General features: G+C 34.9%; 2 protein-coding genes across 2 annotated transcripts in view; both read right to left on the bottom strand.

The window, feature by feature from the left end:
• Window positions 1-25,379, bottom strand: part of LOC142339436 (UBX domain-containing protein 1-B-like) — a 394,986-nt gene that overhangs the window by 233,362 nt on the left and 136,245 nt on the right. The gene's annotated exons all lie outside the window — the stretch shown is intronic.
• LOC142340392 (uncharacterized) lies at window positions 17,637-24,437 on the bottom strand. Its single transcript, XM_075390970.1, has 4 exons — window positions 23,978-24,437; window positions 20,482-20,574; window positions 19,960-20,096; window positions 17,637-17,982 (listed from the first exon to the last, which is right to left on the bottom strand). The coding sequence occupies exons 1-4, from the start codon at window positions 24,435-24,437 to the stop codon at window positions 17,938-17,940; spliced, it is 735 nt and encodes a 244-aa protein (XP_075247085.1). The 3' UTR covers window positions 17,637-17,937.

Here is a 25,379-nt window from a genome sequence, read left to right as displayed (position 1 = left end):
TGTTAGTGAAGTTTTGATGCTTCGAGTCGCTTCCGGAATTCTTAGGGCTATGTTTTTACAATTCAAAGAATTTGAATTGTATTTGGGGCGCTGTCTTTTTTAAGATCTGTTAACACAATTTCATGAATTTTGAAGTCAATATGGAGTAGTGATTTTGGTCACTATTTGAAAAAGCGATGAAGGAGCGGCTGGTCTAGTAGCGTGAAACTTTCTGGATTTAGTTTTAAAATGGAGTAAGAAAAAATGTTCGAACAAAAATTCGCTTTCTCGCTAGTGTTTTTTTTGTTCACATGCGGCAGTTTGACATTGATTTTTACAAATTTTTTCATTTGATTGTTTTCTAAATCGGTTTCTCAACCCATTCATAATCCAATCTGGGTCAAGTTTTTTAGGTTTTCAAAAAAATTTTTTGGAAGTGGTTTTTTTTGCTCCCATTCGTAATTTTAAGCAGCCAAACTCAATTGGAGTCATATTAGTGTTCAAAACCAAACAGCTATATTGCGCCAGAAATGTTTTTATTAATTGAACTCAAATTGTTTTAGACGTCTATAATAGTTTGAAGCTCTTTAATAAAGCTATTGCTTTCCCCCGCTAACGCAAAGTACAATCAAGCGTTCACCCCCTCCTGGCTGAAACAGGTAACAATAAGCCCCACCTGTTGTTGAAGATTAATTTGTCCGATGTTAGTTGATCATTTTGACAACGGTGTCCTTTTTTAAAAGTTTCCGTGTCATTGACTGAATGAAAAAACTTAAGTCTGTTAAATATAAGTTAACTCTTTGTTTGGGGTAAACATCAAGATATTTGATTTTACCTAACCATCTAAAAAGTGGTTTTGAACTTCTTAATGCGAAATTATTAAACTTTGCCTCCTTCTATGTTCTACCTTTTATTTGTCATATTTCTCGATTTTTATCGTTATCGGCCAATAAAAAAAACCTTTTTCAAGGCTTGTGCGTGGGTTGATTTGTATAATTAATTTGACCAATTTTGCCTTCGGGTGAAAGCTTTAAGAATTTTAGCAATGATTATCTCTTTGTTAAGTTTATTTGATTATATTAGCTTCTCTACTTTTTAGATTGTATTTTTTTTGGCTGGCATTGTTCAATTGATCTGCTGTTCAGATACAAGAGTTTTAAGATTTGCATTCAATTCTTCGATTTGTTTTTCACGAATTGCACTGCTATGTTTTTTTCGTTGTCTGACGCTCTTTTTCGTTTTACATTTTTTCGAACACCAAAGTTGAAAAGTCAAATTTTCCGAATGACTTCTCCCTCTCACTATTGGCTTTGCGCACGTGACATTTCTCATTGTCTCAAGCAAAAGTTTTTAAGTGATGAGATTTTGATCATAGCTGACCTACCTTACTCAATGAAATGACTTTAGTACTCTAAAATTTAGATTTATTTTGAATTAAATTAAGGTCAACAGAACTCAATATGCTCAGGCTTCTGCGCAATGAATTTTAACGAGCCTTGTTAATTTAACGCTGAATGCTTTTACATAGAGTTTTATGAGTTGTGAAAAAGACAGAGCACCAATATAATCCAAATGTCGGATTGCAATAAAAAGATAAAGCCCCCATCGAGTCGTAAAAAACGTGTAGAATACCAATACTCATCTTCCAGTAAAAAAAGACCATCAGAAAACCAGTGTTTAGTTTCAGCTCGTAAAAACCGGTAGGGTAGGGTACCAATATTCTCTTCGAGCGTGAAAAATTTTGTTGACGAACAAGGCTAGCATCAAATTTCCATCAAAAATCCAACTCTCTCTCAAAAATATGGCAGGAACAGAAAACCCCTCTTTTCTCTGCTCTTCAGTAATTAGACGTAATTGCTTTGTTTTCACTCATTTCATCTCCTTTTTTAAATAACTCTAACGAAGTAACCGTTCAAAAAAACTCAGCACAACACTGCTCTTCGAGTCCTAAAAAAAGACAGAGTACCAATATAATCTAAATCTCAGATTGTAAAAAAGAGATAAAGCTCCAATCGATTCTTAATAAACCTGTAGAATACCAAATCTCATCTTCGAATAAAGAAAAGACCATCAGAAAACCAGTGTTCACTTTCAGCTCGTAAAAAACGGTAGGGTACCAATACTCCTCTTCGAGTGTAAAAAAGTAAGTTATTTTTGTTAACGAGCAAGACTAGCATCAAATTTCCATTGAAGGCATGGCTCCATTTTGCTTCAAGGTCCTTAAAAACTAAAGTCAGGACAAGTATAGGAAACTGAAATAACCGTCGCAGGTGTTTAATTTGATGATTTTTTATGCAGTTTCGTTTGCAATTGTAAGTTCGCCAAAGTGGTGGTTCTCACGTGTTCCTTTTTTCAAAATGGGGGAATATATATACGCGAGGCTGGCCTTTTTTCTTCAGTCAGTCTTTACCTTTTTATGCATCGTAGTGGAGAAAGACGATTTTGTGAACCACAGGTTGATAAAGTGTTGCTGTTTAAAAAAGAAAAGTCAAATTTAGGGGGTTGAGAGAAGGGTTGTATTAAATTATAATAATACAATTGTTCCAAATTACCTTTAAACTGAATGAATTATCTTGTATTGGAGCTTAATAATGTTTGAAATCAAAAATGGATTTTTTTTGTAATTTATGAAATTTTCGATTGGACAGAAATGGAAAAAATATAAATCTCAATCGAAGACATAAAAATTTTAGATATTGAAGAAACTCAACTTCTTCCTGTTTTTACTTTTAATTAAGTTTTTAAAACTAAAGAGTACCTTATTTTTTGTTTTATGTACCATAGAACGTATCTGAATACTCCTCTTGATCTAGAAGAACGATTGGAAAAACAATTGCGCTTTGTGCGGCTGATGGGGCGACAGATTATGGGCGATCGAATGGGAGTTTATAATATGCTTAATAGTTATTGCTGCAAAGCTGTAAGCTGAGTGGAGCTATATTGCGGTGCTCTTGGTTTTTTTAATTCAAAGAATTTGAATTGTATTGGGGCGCTGCCTTTTTTAAGATCTGTTAACACAATTTCATGAATTTTGAAGTCAAATTGGAATCGTGATTTTGGTCACCATTTGAAAAAAAAACGATGAAAGAGCGGCTGGTTTTGCAGCATGAAACTTTCTGGATTTAGTTTTAAAATGGAGTAAAAAAAAATGTTTGAACAAAAATTCACTTTCTCGCTAGTGGTTTTTTGGTTCATATGCGGCAGTTTGACGTTGATTTTTACAATTTTTTCATTTGATTGTTTTATAAATCGGTTTCCCAACCCATTCATAATCCAATCTGGGTCAAGTTTTTTAAGTTTAATCAAAAAAATTCTGCAAGTGATTTTATTTGCTCCCATTTGTAATTTTAAGCAGCCAAAATTAATTGGAGTCAGATTACTGTTCAAAACCAAACAGCTATAGTGCGCCAGAAATGGTTTTATTAATTGAACTCAAATCGTTTTAGACGTCTATAATAGTTTGAAGCTCTTTAATAAAGCTATTGCTTTCCCCCATTAACGCAAAGTACAATCAAGCTTTCACCCCTCCTCCTGGCTGAAACAGGTAACAATAAAATCAAGCCCCACCTTTTGTTGAAGAGCGGTTCGTCCGAATTCTGTAGAGTATGTCATATTTCTCGAGTTTTATCGTTATCGGCCAATAAAAATAACCCCTTTCAAGGCTTGTGCGTCGGTTGATTGGTATATTTGACCAATGTTGCTTTCGGGTAAAAGCTTTAAGAGTTTTAGCAATGATTATTTCTTTGTTTAGTTTGCTTATTTTAGCTTCTCTATTTTTTAGATTGTATTTCTTTTTGGCTGGCATTGTTCAATTGATCCGCTGTTCAGGTACAGGAGTTTTAAGATTTTCATTCAGTTCTTTGATTTGTATTTCTTGAATTGTAATGCTATGTTTTTTCGTCGTCTGACGCTCTTTTTCGTTTTACATTTGCTCGCACAACAAAGTTGAAAAGTCAATTTTTCTGAATGACTCCTTCCTCTCACTATTGGCTTTATACACGTGACATTTCTCATTGTCTCAAGCAAAAATTTTTAAGTGATGGGATTTTGATCACACCTGACCTACCTTACCCAATAAAATGACTTTTGTACTTTAAAACTTTGATTTAATTTGAAATAGATTACGGTCAACCTAACTCATATATGTAATAAAGGTCCCTAATGAAAAGGTTTCTGCGCAATGAATTTTAACGAGCTTTGTTAACTTAGCGCTGAATGCTTTTACATAGAATTTTATGAGTTGTAAAAAAACAGCACCAATATAATCCAAATACCGGAATGCAATGAAAAGATAAAGCCCCGAGTCGTAAAAAACCTGTAGAATACCTATACTCTTCTTCGAATAGTAAAAAGTCCATCAGAAAACCAGTATTTAGTTTCCGCTCTTAAAAACCGGTTGGGCACCAATACTCCTCTTTGAGTGTAAAATACTTTTGTTCACGAACAAGACTGGCATCAAATTTCCATCAAAACTCCATCTCTCAAAATTATGGCAGTAAAAGAAAACCCCTTCAGTAATTAGACGTAATTGCTTTATTTTCACGCATTTCTTTTCCTGTTTTAAATACACTCTAACAAAGTAACCGTTCAAAAAACCTCAGCACAATACTCCTCTTCGTAAAAAAGACAGCACCAATATAATCCAAATCTCGGATTGTAATAAATAGACAGAGCCCCAATACAGCCGATTTTTGGATTGTAGAAAGACAGCACCAATACAATACTATTTTAGGATTGTAGAAACCTGTAGAATACCAATACTCCCCCTTCAAGTCGTGAAAAACCTGTAGAACACCAATACTCATCTTCGAATAGTAAAAAGACCATCAGAAAATCAGTATTTAGTTTCAGCTCGTAAGAACCGGTAGGGTACTAATACTCCACTTCGAGTGTAAAACACTTTTGTTGACAAACAAGACTAGCATCAAATTTCCGTAAAAATTCCATCTCTCAAAAATATGACAGGAACAGAAAACCCCTCTCTTTTCTCTGCTCTTCAGTAATTAGACCTAATTGCTTTATTTTCACGCATTTCACTTCCTGTTTTATATTCACTCTAACAAAGTAATGGTTCAAAAACAAACTCAGCACAACACTCGTCTTCGAGTCGTAAAAAAGACAGAGCACCAAAATAATCCAAATTTTGTATTGTAATAAATAGATAAAGCCCCAATCGATTCGTAACAAACCTGTAGAATACCAATACTCATCTTCGGCTAATGAAAAGACCATCAGAAAACCAGTGTTTACTTCCAGCTCGTAAAAACCGCTAGGGTACCAATACTCCTCTTCGAGTGTAAAAAAATAAATTATTTTTGTTAACGAACAAGACTAGCATCAAATTTCCAATAAAGGCATGGCTCCATTTTGCTTTAAGGTCCTTAAAAATTAAAGGCAGAACAAGTATAGGAAACTGAAATAACAGTCGCAGGTGTTTAATTTGATCTGAACAATTGGGCTAGTTTTGGCAGTCTTTTTTAATTCGACGGCATTCTGCAGCAGATCTCCAGCCATGAATGGCATTATATTTCTTTTTGCCAAGGTCTACATATGAGCAATTCTAAATGCATCTTGATTTTTCGTTTTTTCTAATTTCTTGTAGCAGATTGCATTAATGTACAAGCTTGCTTCTATTAATGAAAGATGAAATTATTGATTCTGTAGGCAAAAAGATCTTTTTGGTTAACACCCCGTCAATTGCAAATCAAATTTAACAGCACCCAAACTTTATATTCTGAGAGTGCTTAACTTTAAATTTCGCTCAAATAAAATATTAGGAACAGTGCTCTAGCAGTGTCCAAAAAATAATTTAAGAATTGCTTGAACTTGAAATCATTTACCAGATAACATTGTATTTGAAAATAGTCAACTACCTGAAGGGATTAATTCTAAGAGTAGTTAAACTTCTCCAAGCTCCCTCAGAGAACAATCCTTAATAATTGCTAAAGGCATTTGGGGATAGAGGTGGATGAAAAAAGTTTCCATTAAATTTCTGTTCATGATTACATGATTGATTTTAAAGTTAGTTTAAAAGGAATTGAATTCCGAGGTTTGCACTGACTTCTGGTTCATGGGAATTAAGCCATTCAACGTTGCAACGTTGAGGGCTATATTTTTCCTTCTTTTAGCAATAAATGCGACAAAAAAGATGAGTTTATTTCAGAATTTTTTAACACTGAAAAACTTTCAGCTGTTAGTTGTAAAAATTTTATTTCTTCAACGCGTTCACAGGATTTGTTCGCCGCAATTTCACCGCATTCACCACTGCGCCAGCTGTCACTTACTTCCAGGATCATTTCTGTGAATTTCAATTAGAATCACATCTTTTAATATATGCGTTAAATTTTGGTGGTTTTTAACGGTAAATGTTTTTAAGAAATGCAAATTTTAGCTGTCAAATGTTTCTTTTGACCGCGTAAGCAGTAAAAAATATATTACCAACAACAAACGGTCAAAATAAAAATATTGCTGCTAAAAATCGTAAATCTTACAAAAAATCAATGCAAAAGGATTTTAGGAGAATTTTCGTGAGATGTGCTGAACATGGGTCGAGATTTTGTCGAATAAATAACGTAAGAATTGCGTGAAAAGTGGCAAAATTGTTTTTTCACCTCAAAGCGGCAGCTATTTTTAGCAATTAATGCGTGCAAATTGATGAATTTTTGAAAAATATGCGGTTTTTAGCGGTGAATTTGTATAACTTGTGGTTTTTGATGTAAAATTGTTATTTTCACTGCAATCAACGCATTCACTGGAAACGAAACTCCCGAACGCGGGTTCAAGCCTCTGACCTCATGCATGCCCACCACTTCTTCTTCAACTTCACCACCTGTCACGTAGTCTATATTAATTCTTTTGAATTCAAATCAAATTCGTTCCAATACATAGAAGACATATGAGTTGAAATTGTTTTGAGGTTTTAGCTGGAAGATTGATTTTCTGCAAGATTGTGAAAATTTTTGTGCGATGAAAGGTGAAAAAACTAGTTCCCCGCTGCCAACAAAGAGCGTTGATAATGAAAACTTCTCCAGTAAAAACAACAATCTCACAATAGTTTACCTCAAGAAGATTTGCATTGTTTTTTTTACCGGTGAAATAACGGAAGATGTGCGGTTTCAGCTCTGAAGTTTTAATTTCCCAGCTTTCGACGCTTTCAGCGCTAAAACTTGCCATTCTTACATTATTTAGCAATTCTTAGCGTTGACAACTTGACCCGGGTGATTGAATTAAGGATTAATGAGAAATTATCAAAATATTGCAATGGTCGAGATGAAATACCACGGAATGAAAATTAATTGTTTGGTTCAGTGCTATTTTTTTTAATCCGATCCAAAAATTCAATATTTGGATCAGACGACAATTGATTTCCTAAAAATCTGCGCATAAGAAGTTAATTGGCAACTAAAGATGGAAAGACTAAGTATAGAAAAACATTAAAAAAGACTAAAAATTGAAAACAATTTTCAAAGATTGAAAATTCTACAACATAAATATGGTCAGAGTATATTTGGTTGCATGACTCTTGACTCTGTTAAGCGACCTATTTGCAAGCTTTCAAAACTTAATTTAGCCCTTAACAAGCGATAAATTCAGAAAATGACAAATTTTTCCAAAAATTTTGAAAAATTCACCTTTTACTAAAATTTCGCTAAAATTCGTATTTTTAACATCTTCATATTGTTCTTAAAATTATCAAATGATCCAAATTCAAGCTCAAAATTTCAATTGACTCACGAAAATTGATCTAGCCGTGACATGATAATTTTCAGTTCATTTTAAAAAAATTTTTAGATTTCATCAAAAAATTTGCAAAAAATGTGTGATAATAAAACGTTGAATAACTCTCTGTGGACTATGTCAACTTTGCACAAACTTATTTGCAAACCCTAAAGGAGGTTTACTGGGCCCTGGTTCTTGATAATTTTACTAAATGACGAACTTCTAAATAAAAACGTCAAAAAAAGCAAGTTAAATCAAAGATGTGCTAAAGTTTGTGACTTCTATTTTTGAAAAGCAATCCATTACCATTAGAATTTAAGCAGTTATATATTATCAAACCCTTGGCCTCTGGGGCTGAAAAAAACTCGAAAAATGAAAAAAAAAGTTTTTAAAGAAATTGATCAAGAAAATGCAAAAGTTAGTATCAATTTTCTTGTTTATGTTTGCAGTATCAAAACATATAGCTTCTGAAATGGTCATAAAAAAATTATGTCCTTCAAAAGAACCTCAACAACTTCATACAAACCTCGATTCGAAAATGGTCCGAACAACACGAAAAATGAGGAAATCAAGGCGACATTTTGCAACATTTTTAGCTCAAAAACTCCTTAAAATGACCTTTTAACCATGAATTGCGGCATTCTAAGCAGCTGCACCACTCTAATCTTTTTAAAAAGACCACTAAAACCAGCTATGGTCTTCTAATGAAACTTAATGTCAATTTGGCGATACCTGTTTATCTCGTTTTGAAAGACCGGGTACGTTAAGGAAAAATGTGTTTGAATATCTCAAACAAACATAGCCAAAAGAATTATGGAAACGACTCGTGTTAAAAAATTTACCCCCTAATTGACATAAGAAATTTATATTTAATGATTTACATCATTTTGAAACAACAACAAAGGAAAATAACAAGGAAGAAGTATCTGATAAAGATATCAGAAAAACACTTTGGACAATTCTTTACATGTTGGACACAAAAACAGTTACTGGCCAAAAACCTTATACACCTTATTCATCAAACTTCCATCAAATGAGCGATGAGACAACTAAAAGAGGTAAAATACCAAGGACCACAAAAAGAAATTAAGGACAAATCAGAGTATGTTTTAACCAAAATTCTGGAACAAAATAACCAAAAATAATACTTCCTGGCCGTCATTTTGAAAGAAAAACATTTATTTTTCCTTCTGCGCCAGCATTCGTCTACCAAACACATCCTAGAAACAGACAATAAAAATGCAAAAAAACGGGAAGAAAACGAGAAATATTGAATTGATTGTTTTATGTTGTTCGGATAAAATATAGTAGTGCTTAGGGTTCAGTGGCATCCTTTAGGGGCAACAAAAATATGGCAGCTCAAAATCATTAAATGACAAGAAAAACAGTCCAAAGCAAAATTAGGAGGATCCGGCAAAGTTTTGTTTAAATTTACCTCATTACATCTAAGTTAAACAACTCAAAATTAAAATCAATTACGTCAGCAGGCAGCCAAAACATCTAGAGCAACTAATTTAAACCACAGAAAACACTCCAATTTCAGTAGGATTTCAGGAGAAAAACAAACACTGTTAAAAATTCTGGCAACTTGGCAAAAGGATTAGAAAAATACTTCAAAACTAATTCTAAAAGTGTAGTATTTGCTTCAAAAATTGAACATATTTTTACCAACCTAGCAAATTAAAACCATATGTACCCAAATAAAATTGTGTTTAAAAAATCTGCTTCGGAGATGCCTCACGTAGTGAAAAAAAATTGATCGTTAAGCAAAAATTTTTTTACACTTTTTCTCGCTCTCTCTCAAATTGATGGCAGGAACCGAAAACACCTCTCTTTTCTCTGCTCTTCAGTATTTAGACCTAATCGCTTTGTTTTCAAGCATTTCACTTCCTGTTTCCTGTTTTAAAAGCACTCTAACAAAGTAACCGTTCAAAAAACTCAGCACAAATCTCCTGTTCGAGTCTTAAAAAAGACAGAGCACCAATATAATCCAAATCTCGGATTGTATTAAACAGATAAAGACCCAATCGAATAGTAAAAAACCTGTAGATTACCAATACTCATCTTCGAATAGTAAAAAGACCAGCAAAAAACCAGTATTTCAGCTCCTAAAAAAAGCGGTAGAGTACCTGCCGTACAATTTAGAAAACGATAGTCAATTGCGATGCGGGTTGGCTTACTACTTTAGAATTCTGACTCGTGGAGCAAAATCCAAGCGTCAATATTTTACGCTGACTTGTGGAGCGAGTTTGCAAAGAGATAAGCGCAACTGATATTGAAATGCAAAGGTGAAACTATAACTCAAGTACTTGTAAGCAAGTATGAACGTGTGATCAGACATGTCTGATCACGAAGCGGAAAGCCAAGAAAAAATGAAATGAAATAACGTGAGACACAAAGAATAAAAAAAAGTAAAATGTAAATGAAGGGCAAATAAACTGAACTAAATAACACATCATATGAAACTTTACTGCATCAAATAGATAAAGGAATCGTTAAATATACACATGTATCACATACTCCTTGTTGTGACAAAAGAAAAATTGTATAATGAATGATTTTTCTACGCAGATAGTAATAGTAACAATATTTACAAATTAGTACTTGTTCCCCGGTTAAATAAAAAATAACAACATATGTACTGGTTTCTTATCTTGAAAAAAAAAATTAAAATATGAATTCATGGGTTTTATGTTGTTTCATGCTTTAGAAGTAATCACTCAATCATTTGTATAATGAATAATTTTTCTACGCAGATAGTAATAGTAACAATATTTACAAATTAGTACTTGGTCCCCGGTTAAATAAATAATAACAACATATGTACTGGTTTCTTATCTTGAAAAAAATATTAAAATTTGAATTCATGGGTTTTATGTTGTTTCATGTTTTAGAAGTAATCACTCATTCATTTCTTGATTTTCAGCTTCAAGAACTGTCATTGATCTCACATCGTCCTCCAACGTGGGGCCCTGCTGATCAATTAATGGTCGTACGCGAGGGTCGGGTGGCGATACTCCACCGATAATTGGAGAAGTGTCGGTTTCCTCGGGTTATTGAACACCGATATTTTGCACTGTCTCTACAACCCGTGCGGGTGGAGGCTGGAAGTTTTCAACATCTACAGCTCGGCGTGGGCGTTTTGGTGGGGCTGCGATGGTCGAGTACGAAGATGAGTTGTCAAAACCGTAGTATGAGGTGCTACGGCGGTTCCTCTCTAAAGTACGCTTGCCCTGCGACAAAGCTGCTGGTGCAACTTGTTGTAGGGCCGATGGCGATGTTGTTTGTGATGGAAGGATTGATTTGCTTGTCGAAGCGGCCTGTTTGTCATTGCGTTGATTTCTGATTGCGGGGAAATCCGGTATCTTTGTTGACAATGTCTTCATCTTAATAGTGGTTTACAATATTCTCATACCAGAGTTAGACAGTTTAGGTTTAGTGAAGATTATGTTCAGCGGGGTATTAAGTTTTCGGCCAAAGTGTGCTTCGAATGGCGAGATCTTTGTTGTCTCCTGTTCACTGATTCGCAATTGATGATGATAACCTTTAATGCATACTATACATGAAATTCGTTATTAGCCAATTTTTTTTTATCTTTGATACTTGCCAATTGATTCTGAATCGTCTAAATTAGTCTTTTTACTAAACCAATATCACGAAGAATTAACAGGGGCTTCAATTATTTGAATATTATTCTTAGTACAGAAAATCTTTACTTGATTTCCAACCCAACAAATTGCTTGATCAGGTCGAATAGAACGAGGAATTGCATGAAACTCTATGTACATAACCAAACATCTTAAAACAATTGATCCATTAGCTTTCTCATATATACATGCAGTGGGGTATTTAGAGATACGATCTATTGCGGCTAAGAAATAAACTGCCTTGCTTTTTTCGTCAAAAAGGGCCTCCAAAATCAACTTGGATTTCCTAATTCGGTTCAACGCACGGTACATGAGGTCGAAATTGTTTAGCGGGAATTACAGATTTTAGATACTTACGGATTGCAGTGCAAGGTTTCCGATTCATGTAGAGCCACCAGCAATGCATGGCCATGCAAATCATCCCCCAAATACCTGGTTGGCTCGCGTGGTTATCATCGATCAGGACTTCGCGAATGACGTTTGGTATGGCAACTTTCTCGTCGATGCACACAGCCGGAACGGACGTGGAGATTTCTGCAATAGGAGTAGATATATGGATTAAGTGTTTTTAATCTGCTTTCATTATTTGCGAGGATACAATCTTGAACCTCTTTTAAGACAGCGTCCTTGCTAGTAAGAGATGCAATCAACAACTTACTAAAAATCTTGTTAACGATGTAGGGTTTTGGGGGCTAGGTGTTAGGTGAGTGCTGACATTTGATGACAGAGCTTGGGACGTTCGAGTGGTAATAGGGGTAGGATTATTGGTGAGAGTAGCGCTTGGGGAACTTAAGGGATGATTTGCGGTGCCAGATGAATTTGGAAGCGTAGAATGTGGGTTAGCGGTGAATGGGGAGTCGGTGAAGAAGCGGACTCTTGTAAATTTGCTTTAAGAAGGCATGTTGTGTTTATTTGAGTTGATATGATTATTATCTGAGTATGGTTTAAAATGTGAAGTATTAACTTGAGCAGATTTATGCAAGGAAATTTGAGAGTGATTTAACGCAAAAAGCACTGATGCTATTTTTGGGTAGTGACTTTTAGATATTTTTTTGGAATTTCTCCTAATTGGAGGGAAATTAAGCTTAATGAACAGAGTTTCGCGCCTCGCGAGATGCTTTTCATTCCGTTTTTGGAAGGATTGTTTACATTGAGTTGCATTTCGCTTAGCGAGTGAAGTGTTAATTGGTATTTGCAACGCGGAGTATGCATATTTTAAATTGTTCAAATTACAGCTTGTATTTGTTACTTGGTTTTGCGGCGCGGGTGCTTCGTTTCTTCATCATGTGCAGACACTTTTTCAGCTTTTCGATTTGAGTGTCGTGAAAGATAGCCCACCAATCCCATTAATGCCCCTGACGAAAGTTCAATGTCAAATTTAAATAGAAGTAGTCTATCAATCCAGCGAGTTAAATGACCGTTATACCATCTATTAGAACAATTTTCCTTCAATATGGAAAGAAGAGCTCTGTGATCTGTAATTACTGTTAAATGTTTGCCATACAGATAATTTTTAAAATATTCAACAGACCAAACTACCCCGAGAAGTTCGCGTTCATTGACGCTATATCGTTTTTCCATCGGATTTAAAACTCCAGATGTAAAAACAATCGGTTCCCACCCATCCACTGTTAATTGTTCAGGCGCTGCTCAAAGACCGGAGCAAGAGTGGTCGCATTTTACACGCGTTTCGAGCTGCGGGTTGTAGTGACTATTTTCAGTAGCGTTGGCGATGCAGTTTTTTATTTCAATAAAAAATTTTTCATGTACATCATTACAGATAAATTAACAGACTTTTTCAAAAAAGGGTGGAGTGGATGGCTAACTTGAGCTAGAATTGGAAAAAACTTACTAATATAGTGTTTTTTAATGTCTTTGGTGCTTCAAGAGCAAAAAACTATCGATAGGCGAATTACCCGAATGTGAAATGTGGTATCCAAGCCAATCATTTTTTAATTTAGAAAAATGGCATTTGGCAAGATTTGTCTAAAAATTTTGTCATCCAACCGTTTGAGACAATTTAGAAGGCAATGCTTATAATCCTCCTCCAATCCCTTTTCTACAATAAAGATGTCATCAAGAAAACAATAGGTATTTTTTAAACCAAAGAGAGTATAATCCATTGCTTTTTGAAATTCTGCCGGCATATCTGGTGAACCATAAAATCCAGTTTAAAATCTGTAAGTCCCTGTCATGTCGCCGCTAACTATGTTAAAGTTACAGTGATTTGCTGTGTTGGAATCAAAGTTTAATTGACTGTACCCGTACTTCAAGTCTAATGTAGAGAAATAAGTTGTGTTTTGCGATGCGGGAGCACTAATTTGTTGAGAAATAGACTCGATAAGCGTATCAATATTAGGCATTTGATATTTGTTTTTATGAAAGGCTTTTTTGGAAATTTTGAATCCATTGCAAGTCTGATTGATTGGTCTATCTTTAGAGTGACTATAATGGGGGAATTAAAGTGCTTATCAGGGCAACTAGAGTGTTTTATTATGTGTTTTTCATTTAATAACTTTTTAAATTCAATATTGGATTTATCTTGAAGGTTAATAGGTATGCGTCTACCCTTTTGATGTCTAGGCTGGAAATCTTTGTGAAAATTAAATTTGGCCACGTGAGTTTTGATCTTCCAATCGCGAGATTACATTAGGAAAGTTTTTTGCCATATGTTCTTTGAATTCTGCCGATGACGAAATGGTCTTGACGTGATTACCTTGAGATGAAGAGAATTGTGTTACAGCTAGGCCTAATTGCTAAAACAGATCTCTACCGATTAGCGATTTTAGGCCATCATCGACGACAGTGAATGTGACCGAATTTGAAATCCAATCATTGCTTGTAATTGGTGCCTTTACTTTTCCTTCAATGCGAAGCGGTTTGTACTAGAGTGTCCAGAGTTGTGGGCTGACATTCTCGTGAGTCCAGAAAGCGTGTGGGCTGCTTTTTACTACTTGCGACGCGATGGACCGCTTGAGAATACTACACGCGCTCCCGGAGTCCACAAAGAGTGTAGTTGAAATGTTACCCATTTTGATGGGCATTTATAGAGGTCCTACTTTTGCAATATCGTTTTGGATGAGGGCAACCGTACTGTCCTCCCCGCTCCTGCAGTCAGATTCATATAGTTTCGCCGACTGAAAGAAATTCACCGAATCTTCAGGATGCGCTTCTTCATACACTGTATTCACGGTTCTTTGCTTGGGATTTTGAGGTTTCAACTATTTTTGTTTTCGGCAGACTTTGGCAGAAATGTTTCATTAAACCGCAATTTTTGCAAGTTTTACTTTTAGCGATGGATTTTTTGCGATGATTTGGTAGCAAATTCCTGCCGCAGTTTGAACAATATAGTGGTGGACGATTGGCCGTCCTGTCTTTGGAAATTGATTGATAATGACAAATTTGATGATCGTGAGTTGTTCGGAAATGGAATTGCATTCACAAAGGCCGGGATGAGGGTCATGTTATAATGTTGAATTTTATGATGATTTCGCATACCAAGTACCATATTAATGACCAATTCCAGCGCCTGACCCGGCTCTATTGTTTGTTTGAGGAGTTCTTTTTGAATCTCATGGTCAATAAAATTGGCCATGAATACATCACGTATCAGAGTTCCCTCCTTATTTTCAAAATTGCAATTTTCAGCTAATTCTTTCAGCCCAACACAGAAATGCTCGACAGTTTCACCTCGAAGTTGTTTCGTTATCAAGAAGACATGATGGTCGAATATGATATTCCGGGCTCGTATGAATATAGCTTCGACAGTCTTCAAAAATTCCGCAGTGGACAATATGTCGATCTTTGTGTGCGGGTTTTTGCAGTTCAGGATTCGTTGTACTACTTCCAGACCGATGCTCAATTAGAGAAATGAGACCGTTTTACGATCCGCGAGTAGCCATGGTTTGTCTCCGCACATGAAACCGATATCAATCAATCGTTGACACTTATTCTGCCAATTCATTTTTAGCGGGCATTTTTTCTCTCTCCGATTGTGCCGATGAACCAACTATTTTCTGTTCATAAATGGATTCCAACGGGAGTTCCACCATTTCAGGTTTTCGTCCAAGTAGAGTGTCGAAAATGATATTCTCCTTTGCGAGTAGTGCCATTTTCTATTGTACTCTCCATTTTTCTCAACGAAGGGGTGGGTCGGGTGTTGGCTTGTCCCAAAATGCATCTCTCTTGAGCGGTGCGCGTTTGTTAGCTGACTGCGCCATGTCTTACACTACTAGAATTCGATAGTCACTTGCGACGCTGGTTAGCTTACAGCTTTAAAATTTGATTCGCTGAGCAAAATCCAAGCTTAAATCTTTTACGAAAAGTGAAACTATAACTCAAGTACTTGTAAGCAAGTATGAACGTGTGATCAGACATGTCTGATCAAGAAGCGGGAAACCAAGAACGGATGAAATGAAATAAATTGAGACACAAAGTATGAATAAAAGTGAAATGTAAATGAAGGGCAATTAAACTGAGCTAAATAAATACATCATATGAAATTTTACTGCATCAAATAAATAAAGGAACTGTTAAATGTGCAGAGGTATCACAGTACCAATATCCCTCTTCTAGTCTGAAAAACTTTTGTGGACGTACAAGAGTAGCATCAATTTTCCATATCAATTTTTTTAAAGCATGGCTTCATTTTGCTTCAAGGTCCTTAAAAAATAAAGTCAGGACAAGTGTAGGAAATTGAAATAACCGTCGCAGGTGTTTAATTTAATCTGAACAATCAGGCTAGTTTTGGCAGTCTTTCTTATTTCGACGACAGTATGCAGCAGAGGTTATGTATGGCCTTATATTTCTTTGTACCATGGTCTACATAAGAGCAATTATAAATGCATCTTGATTTTCCGTTTTTCTCTAAACTCTTGTAGCAGATTATATTAAAGTACAAGCATGCTTCCATAAATGAAAGATGAAATTATTGGTTTTGTTGGCAAAAGGATCTTTTCCGTAAACACCCCGTCCTATGCTATTCAAATTTAACAACACACAAACTTTGTATTTTGGGAGTGCTAAAACTTTTAATTTAGGTCAAATAAGTTAATGGGAACAGTGCTCTAGCAGTGTCGAAAAAAAGATGTAAGAATTGCTCGAACTTGAAATCATTTACCAGATACAATTGAAATAGTCAACTACCTGAAGGGAACAATTCTAAGAGTAGTTCAACTCCTTGAAGCTCTCTCAGAGAACAACCCTTAACAAATGCTAAAGGCATTTGGGGATAGAGGTGGATGAAAAAAGTTCCATTAAATTTCTGTTACTGAATAAATGATAAATTTTAAAAATTGTTTAAAAGGAATTGAATTCCGAGGTTGGCACTGACTTCAGGTTTATGGGAATTAGGTCATTCAACTTTGAAAAGTTGAGGGCTAAATTTTTCCTGCTTTTAGCAATAAATGCGACCAAAAAGATGAGTTTATGTCAGAACTTTTTTAGCACTGAAAGATTTCCGGCTGTTATTTGTAAAATTGTTTTCAATAATTTTACCGGATCTATTTGGTGCATTTTGAGTTTCACCGCATGCACCAATGCGCCAGCTGTCACTTACTTCCAGGATCATTCATGTGAATTTGATTCAGATTCACTCCTTTTTAAAAAATATGCGTTAAATTTTTGCGGTTTTTAGCGGTGAATTTTTATACGAAACGCAATTTGTGGCGGTCAAATGTTTCATTTTACCGCGTAATTTTTTTTCAGCTCAAAACGGCCGCATCTTTTAGCAATGAAAGCGTTCAAAGCGACGAATTTTTGAATAAAATGCGGTCTTTAGCGGTGAATTTTTACGAGACTTGCGGTTTTTAGCGGTAAAATTGTATTTTCGCCGCATTCACTGCATTCACTGGAAGAGAAATTCCCGAAAGCGGGTTCGAAACCCTGACCTTATGCATGTCTACCACTTCTTTCTCAACTGCGCCACCTGTCACGTAATTCTATAATAAATATTTGGATTTCAAATCAATTTCGCTCCAATTTGTGGAAGACATTTGAGTTGACATTTTCTCAGAATTGTGGTCTTAGCTGTAATTTTTTGCAAGATTGACAAATTTTTTGCGCTGAAAGGTGAAAAAACTAATTCACTGCTGCCAACACAAAGCGTTGAAAATAAAAACTTCTTCTGTAAAAACAACAAATCTTACCAAAATTCACCGCAAAAAGATTTGCATTGCTTTTTTACCGGTGAATTAAAGTAAAATGTGCTGTTTCTAGCGTGGAAGCTTTAATATCTCAGCTTTCGACGCATTCAGCGCTAAAAACAGCAATTCTTACAGCCACTCACCGCATTCACCGTAATTCTTACATTATTTACCGATTTTTAGCGTTGACACCTCGACCCGGGTGAGTGAGTTAAGGATTAATGAGAAATTATCAAAATATTGCAATAGTAACCAAGGAATGGAAATTTATTGTTTTGTTTGTTTCAGTGCTAATTGTTTGATTCTTTTGTGCTCTGATTAGGGAATTCAATATTTGTAACAGACGACACTTGAAGTTCGCTTGCTTCTCTTCGTTTCCTCTGTCTGTAATTGGAGGTGTGCATGAATCCGACAATGATAATAAGAGCCGTTACCAGAAAGAACACTACCTACAGACTCACAAGTACAACGCCCAAAACAGTCACGTGTGTTTCCTTATCAGGCTGAGGTCCTCTTTCATTATGCCTAAGTTTTATGACTACAACTTGATAAAAAGCGTATTAGGAAGTTGTAATTTTAAAACTTTTTGAAGTATGAGGCCAACCCTGGCTATCAAAACTTAAGCAATTTTGGAGGTTACTTTGAAAGTGAAGGACAACACAGAACAAATGAAAACGTGTTAGATAATGCAATCAAATTTGAACCAGTTTCCGATCATTCCCAGGATGAGGTGCGCAACCCATGACACTAACTTGGGTCGCGGATTAGGGGTTCCAGACCGACCAGATCCAAATATAGATATTGGCCAAGCAGAACAAACTCAGGCCAGCCTTGGCAAACCAAAGAGATTTTGGTGGACATGGGCCAGACTGAACAGACTCTTGCCCAAATCATTGGCAGATCAAACAGATCCTAAGCCAGACCATTCGCCAGATGAATCAGACCAAAATGTGGTTATTGGCTAAATCAAACAGACCGAAATAAGGGCATTGGCCAGACCAAACAGGGCAAGAAGTGGGTATTGTCCAGTGTGAACAGAACAGGCATACCGTAGGCCAGACCCTCGTCCAGACTAAACAGACCAACATATGGGTACGTGTAAGACCGAGCAAACCTTGGGCATGCTTGTTCGGGGCAGTGTTCTGCCGTACGGGCTGGCCATTCCAACATTTAGCCCTATTTACTCCGGCCAATTCCCATATTTAGGTCTGCTCGCCTTGCTCCAGACCAAAATGTGGGTTTTGGCTAGACCTAGCTAACCGAATTTTGGGTTTTGGGCAGACGGAAGGGGCAACTAACTTTTTCTAGACCATTGAGTTTGTCGCGCGACCCTAGATGATCTGGCAAATACTTGTCCTGGGTCACGGACCCTATCCTGAATAATTTTTATTGACCCCGCCCGAGTCGAAAACAGAAGTTAATCTTGTAATCCTCCTGCTTACCGCCATATACCACCAGCCTCAATATCCTTTCTATTGAGTCCGTTGTTTTGACGTCAATGATTAAATTTTACATTTTTCAAATCTTACCAAAGAGATCACATGTGTAGGAACAAACAAATGTGTTTTTTTGTTTGTTGAGAAACTTTTTGGAGTATCTAATTTTGACCAGAATTGTTGATTTTAATTCTGAATTTATGAAAAGCAGCTGTCTCAAATGTTTTTTTTAATATGGGTTGAACTTCTTCTCTACTGGATGGTGTTTTCAAATGCCATTAGTTCCTCATTTTAGCTTGCTTTGGCTGTTTCCTATCGTAATGGCACGATTCTTCCGAAAAAAGTTAATCTTGCAACATTCTTACAAGAATCTTACAAGATTAACTCTGTCTTGCAAGATCTTGCAAGAATAACTCTGTCTTGTAAGAACTTATAAGATTAACTTTTTATGCAAGAATCTTGCAAGATTTTTCAAGATTAACTTCTGTTTTCGACTCGGGCGTTAACTTAACGACACTAAATTTTATTTTAATGAGTCTCCAATAGAAAGCAAAAACAGAAAATGAAAATCTACTAGATAATGTGGAAAAATAGGGACCAATTTCCAAGCATTAGTGTAGTATTAATCAAATTGCGGGAAAATAGCTCTGAGTGATTTTTTTAAATTTAAACGAATAATTTAGGAAAAAGGATCAAAATAGAAAACTCGAGTTTTGTATTAATACGTTATATTACATTTGACTGACTTTATACGTTTAAAAACAATATTGGCCATTTGTGAACGAAGCAAAAGCGATGACACTGATAGGACGCGGTAAAAGACTGGTTATTGTGATAGAAGGAAGCAAAAATGAAAGGATAATGAACATGACAAAATTTGACCATACCCGTTTTCGAAAAAGGCAAGTTTAAAGATATAAAAATGATGGTACGGGTAATGGCTGGTCATGGTGAATTATTTTTTAGATGTTCTTGTTATAGTTGAATACAATCTAGATTTTCTAATCTAGGGTGGCTATCATTGAGGACCTTAACCCGGGGAATCCTCAGCTCAGCTCCATAAACACCTCCGTTGGAGAAGAGAATCTTGAAGTGGGTGCCGTTGGATACATAAGATTTGATACTTTCTCCGGTGCTTTTCGTACAGAGAATGAATGGAATCGTAACTTTTACTGAAAAAATTCAGCTCAAAGTGAAAAACGTAACAGTTGTTGTCATTTCTAACTCGGGTAAAAATGTATGAAAAATTCAAATATTAATTAAACTGACGTTTTTCGAAAATAAAGATTTTTCAAAAACTAATTGCATCAAGAATTAACTACACTGAAGCGAAAAAAATCATATATATTTTATTTTTTAGGGTTTTCCATCAAAGTCGATGACAATTTTTCTTATATAACTAAAAATTTCATGAAATAAAGCCTATTTTTGTATTAATAATGAATGAAAAGATGAGACTAGTATTACAACAACTAACATTTACAAGGTTAAGGTGGTAAATTTATGACGTGGTCTATTTATGGGGACGTAAAATATCTATTAATAAATGTTTTTTACCTTTAGTACTCCGTTCGTTGTCCTTGATGAAAGAGTGATCTAGAGATGTTGATCTGTAATTTGCAAATCGATTGTCATGATCTCCGTCGTAATCTAAGCGGAAAATGTTGCTCCATTGTTTAGCTTAGAAACAATGAGGTTGAAACGCAGAAGCTAAAATTTGGTTTTTAAAATTTGGAAATATAATTTTGATTTCCGCATTAAATACAGCCCATATCAGACTGAGGCAGCCCTAAAATAGTTGAAGTTGTCAAATAAACTCAAAATAAATTTACACAGATTAGTTTTTCAATAATTAGTTATTCGGTAAGCTGCAAAAGAAGAGTATCTATTGTTGTCTCTCTCGAGGATTTTGCAGTCCAGAGAGTCTGGAATGAATGGCACTGTCTTTTTGAAGATGTGTTCACTCACTTTTTTAGTTTACTTTGAGCTTTCAAAACTAGATGAAAAGACTGCACGCTCAGTTCAAAAAGATGCTTTAGAGACTCATTGTTGCCTTTAGTAGCGCATTTTTCAGTTTTTTCCCGTTTTTTGCTAATTTTACATTTGTCGACAGTTTTCGGTGTTTTCGCGTATATCTGCTTGTCACTATATGTCAGACCACAACTTTGTTATACCCAATTTTTCAGTTCCCTTTTTTACTTTAAATTTTTCTTCATTACTTCATTACTTCATTTACTTTAAAAGTCCCCTTTTTCTTCATTTTTTGAAGTTTTTTAAAATTTTTCTCTACTTTTGTGAAAATACTGAGTAGCTTGCAATGTTCAATTAGTCTCTTAGTCAGAATAAGGAATGAATATTTTTTTCTTTCATACATTTTGTTGGATTATATTTCATGAGCTGTCCTAATACGTCTGTATTTATTCGCCAAGTGTTTTTGTTCTCAACATATATTGTCACCCTCGTTCCAAATCAACTCTTGGTAATTACTTTTTTTAACCTGAAGCTCTTCTCCGGTCAAATATAACTGACCCTACTCTCAAAATGACATTTTGTCTCTCTCAAAATAAATTTTACGTTATTTAAGAGCCGTTGATATCAATTGAGAAAATATTAATTTGATTCTAATTTAATTGACCGCCAATTTTCAGTAAATAAAAGAGAACATTTACAAAATATCTGTTTGCCATTTTTGGGTCTTTTTAATCTTATTTTTATTTTGAGACTACAGGGTTTTGAAGCTAACGAAACTGAAATCCAGGGATCTGCCAGATTATTTGTATTTTATTTTTATTATTTTTCTTCATTTAGTGAAAAGTGTCGATTTTGTAATGAAATTTGTAGAAAAAGACACCTCAAGTTAGGCTGCTATTTATTTTAAAACGTTTGCCCATCTGTTTTAAAAACATTTGTCCATAATCATTCTGGATACATGCATTCTGCCATCCATGGACGATTTGTTCAAACAAGATTTTCCTCGTCTCGGGCCATTTACAACAATTAATACCGAATTTTTCCTTTTTCTTTTCCTCAAATAATTTGGGTAAAAGTAAATGCGTGCGTTATTTTTAGATCTTATCATAACAAATTGGGTTTCTAAGGACCTTAGTTGTCATGACTTTAGCTATTTTTTTTAAAAAAAAATTTGAGCTAACCTTTAAAAAACTTTCGAACTTTTTAAATCGCTTTTGGCATAGACTCTCTCGTATAGCTCAAATCAGATTTCTTGCACATTGTAATTTAATGTGTATAGTTAATGGCAACAAAATTTTGTTTTTTAAGACTTAATTGTTGGATAATATAATGAATTCAGGAAGAGTCATAAATATAATGAAGTCACGAAGAGTCGAGTTTTTTTAACAAGATTTATCCGTTCTGCTTTTTAGAATTACAGTAGGTAGTTAGACGTTTGACTTTTCCCGAACCTGGAATTAGTCTTATGCGTACATAGAAAACTGACTTGGTTGAAATTTGTTGGTTCTCAGAGGACATAAGCACCAGCAACATGAATCCTTGGTAAATTTTAAATAAATTTTCTATTTTTAATGGTATAGCCAGGTTTTTGCAATTTTTTCTGGATATACGTTTCATTGTATTCTAGTTCTTCTTTTTTTATAGAGAACCATTTTATTAAAAGCCCTAACGCCAAAAGTATGGACATTTAAATGCTCTTTTTTATTTCCTCTCTTTTAGTAAATTTATCGGTTTCGCTCGCATTTGATCTGTTTAGTTTGAAGATTTTGTTTCTTTTCATGCAATTCTTTAGATTACATTTCATGACCACTCCTTTTTTTATTTAGTCAGTATTTTTATTCTGACCATATGATGACGCGCTCGTTTCAAATCAGCTCATGGTATTATTGTTTCGCCTGAAGCTCTTTTCACTATCAAAATGACATTTTATCTCTCTGAAAACCATTTTTGAATTTTTTTAAGAGGAGTTAATATCAATTCAGAGGATCATTATTTGATTCTAATTTATTTGACTGCCAAATTTCACTACACAGAAAAAAACTATTCCAACAAATCCATATCTGTTTTCCAATTTTTAGGACTTGGTACTGTCATTTGTATTTTGAGTCTCCAGGGTTTTGATTCTATCGAACCTAAAATCCAGCAATCTGTCTGCTTCTATGTACTTTAAATTGGTTACTTACCTTCATTCAATGAAAAGCGTAGTTTTCGTTAAAATTACAATTATTCTAACCATATGATATCATGCTCCTTTCAAATTAGTTCTTGGTAATTACTTTTTTTCGCTTGAAGGTTAAAATTACAGCAAGCAGTTAGACGTTTGGCTTTTCCCGAGCCTGGAATTATTATTATGCGTACATAGAGACCCAACTTGGTTGGTTGTTGTTGGTTCTGAGGGGAAACAAGCACCCGCAATATGAGTACTAGGCCAGTTTTAAATGAATTTTCTTTTTTTTTCATTGTATAGCCCGTTTTTTTGCAATTTATTCATCCTATGCGTTTTATTGTATCCTACTTCCCCCTTTTTTAGAGAGACCTATGTTTTTCAATGCCATAACGCCAAAAGTCTGGACATTTAAATGCTCTTTTTATTATTTCCTCTCTTTTAATAATTTGTTATTATTAGAGCAACTCTTCCCTCAAAATATGATTCTATTTTTGATTATAAGGAAAACTATTTAAAAAAGTAAAAAAAAACAGAGCAACTCACAATTATAGAGCAACTCATCCCCCAAAATATGATTCGATTTTTAAAAAATAAAAAAAAACTCATAAAAGATGATAAATAGATAAATAAAAGAACAACAGAATTTGTTCCATTGAGAAAATATACGTTTTTTTAAGTATTCACCGTTCCGAAAACAAGAACCGATAAAAAGCTTTCTTTCTTCTCATTAAAAGAGATATTTATGTTTTCGATATAAAAGCATTTTCTATCTTCCACAAAAAGAAAGAACTCTCTTTCTTCTCATTTGCATTTTAAGACTACAGGTCTTTGAAGCTATCGCAGCTACCTTCTTGCAATCTGCATGCTATATTGATTTATTTTTATCTTTATTTTTTTCGTTCATTTAAAACTAACTTTTTAAATCCGACGGGTCTGAGGTTTTCGATGTTTCGATGATGATCAATCCAGTGATGGAGTGTTCTTCAGCAGCTTTTGCCTTCTCAATCATCTGACAGCCTCCTCTCCCGACCATTGCAATTGAACCTTTGTATTTGTCACACACTCTATACTCGTTTGCATCACAACCATTTCGAAATGAAGTTGGTTCCTCATACTTTGGAATGCACAACTTTCCTTGAGCTTGCCTAACTTCACCGTTTTGACAATATTTGCACACTCTTTTCAATTCTATTGACGAAATATTGTAGTCAATGGCCGACTCAGGTTCCAAGAGTAATTCCACGTCGGCAAAATTCCAGCGCGTATATTCAATATCATAAGCATTCCAGCACCTGCAACCTAATATTATTGAATAAAGTATAATAAGTGTTGAAATTCCAGTCGGAATATGGGTTCTGGTAATTCCTGTCGACATTGTGTTATGAAACTCAATGATTTGTTTATTACTTGTTAATGCTATAAATATTCTGTGATTCTATTTTGTGAATCGATGAAGAAGTCTCCTGAAAGTATTCAAAACGGCATAAATTGACCTTCTAAATTATAAACCTATTCGGCATTCGGCTGTCGGAGGTGCAGCAAAAGGGGAAATTTGAGGTGGATTAAAACCTTCCTAGTTATTGGGCTAAGATAGAGAAGCAGTGATGAAATATGTCTGCGATAGTACATGTACCATCTTTGTGTTTAATAGAGAAAGAATTCCCACTATTTCGATGGCGCTAAATCCGGAAACTAAATTGGCCTTACAAGAATTAAAGTAAGCCCTGACGCAATGCAAGTTTGAATTTTTTCCGGATACAAATATTGTGGAGGATATATCTCAATCGTGTGGTCAAAATGCAGAAAGGTCTTTGGGTGACATATTTTGCATACAGATTGTTAGTTATCATTTAGCATTTTCCTTTTAAGTTGATGAGGCGATTAAAGAAGTCATATTTTTTGGAGTAGATAATAGTTTTTCACCCGATTGTGATGGGTTGATATTTCTGATATCTCTTCATGTGTGGATTCATTGATTTTATGATACTTTGATGCAAAAATGGTACTCGAAAAATTTTCTTGATTAAGAAAGTTCATAAATAATTTTTGCCGACTTTCGGTTAACTTTCATTAGCTTAAATGCTACGGGAGAATTGTTTCCGAGACTGCATTTGTTGGTACCTTGTCTAATCACATGTCTGTAAGGACACATTGAGCCGAAGTATTTGAGAAATTTTTGCCAAGCACGCACTCATTTATCCTTGCATGTATTCATACGCATCCCTTTTAGACTGACTGTCTCTGTGCGATGGATTAGCAATAGTAATAAGTTTGTGGAGGTGCATTTAGTTATTTGATTTGAAATATCCTTAAAAAG

Source organism: Convolutriloba macropyga, chromosome 5 (assembly GCF_964194025.1).
Source record: "Convolutriloba macropyga chromosome 5, txConMacr16.3, whole genome shotgun sequence".
In the NCBI taxonomy this organism is placed as follows: domain Eukaryota; kingdom Metazoa; phylum Xenacoelomorpha; order Acoela; family Convolutidae; genus Convolutriloba; species Convolutriloba macropyga.
This window is presented reverse-complemented; position numbering and strand designations above follow the sequence as displayed.

What these genes read in the sequence shown, in the direction of transcription:
- LOC142340392 (XM_075390970.1), bottom strand. Translation starts at nt 24,437, where the DNA reads ATGTCGACAGGAATTACCAGAACCCATATTCCGACTGGAATTTCAACA. An exon ending in AGACCCGTCGGATTTAAAAA is followed by an intron (nt 20,575 to 23,977) that starts GTTAGTTTTAAA and finishes TTTTCCGCTTAG; the next exon opens with ATTACGACGGAGATCATGAC. An exon ending in CTGAGCTGAGGATTCCCCGG is followed by an intron (nt 17,983 to 19,959) that starts GTTAAGGTCCTC and finishes CAGCCTGATAAG; the next exon opens with GAAACACACGTGACTGTTTT.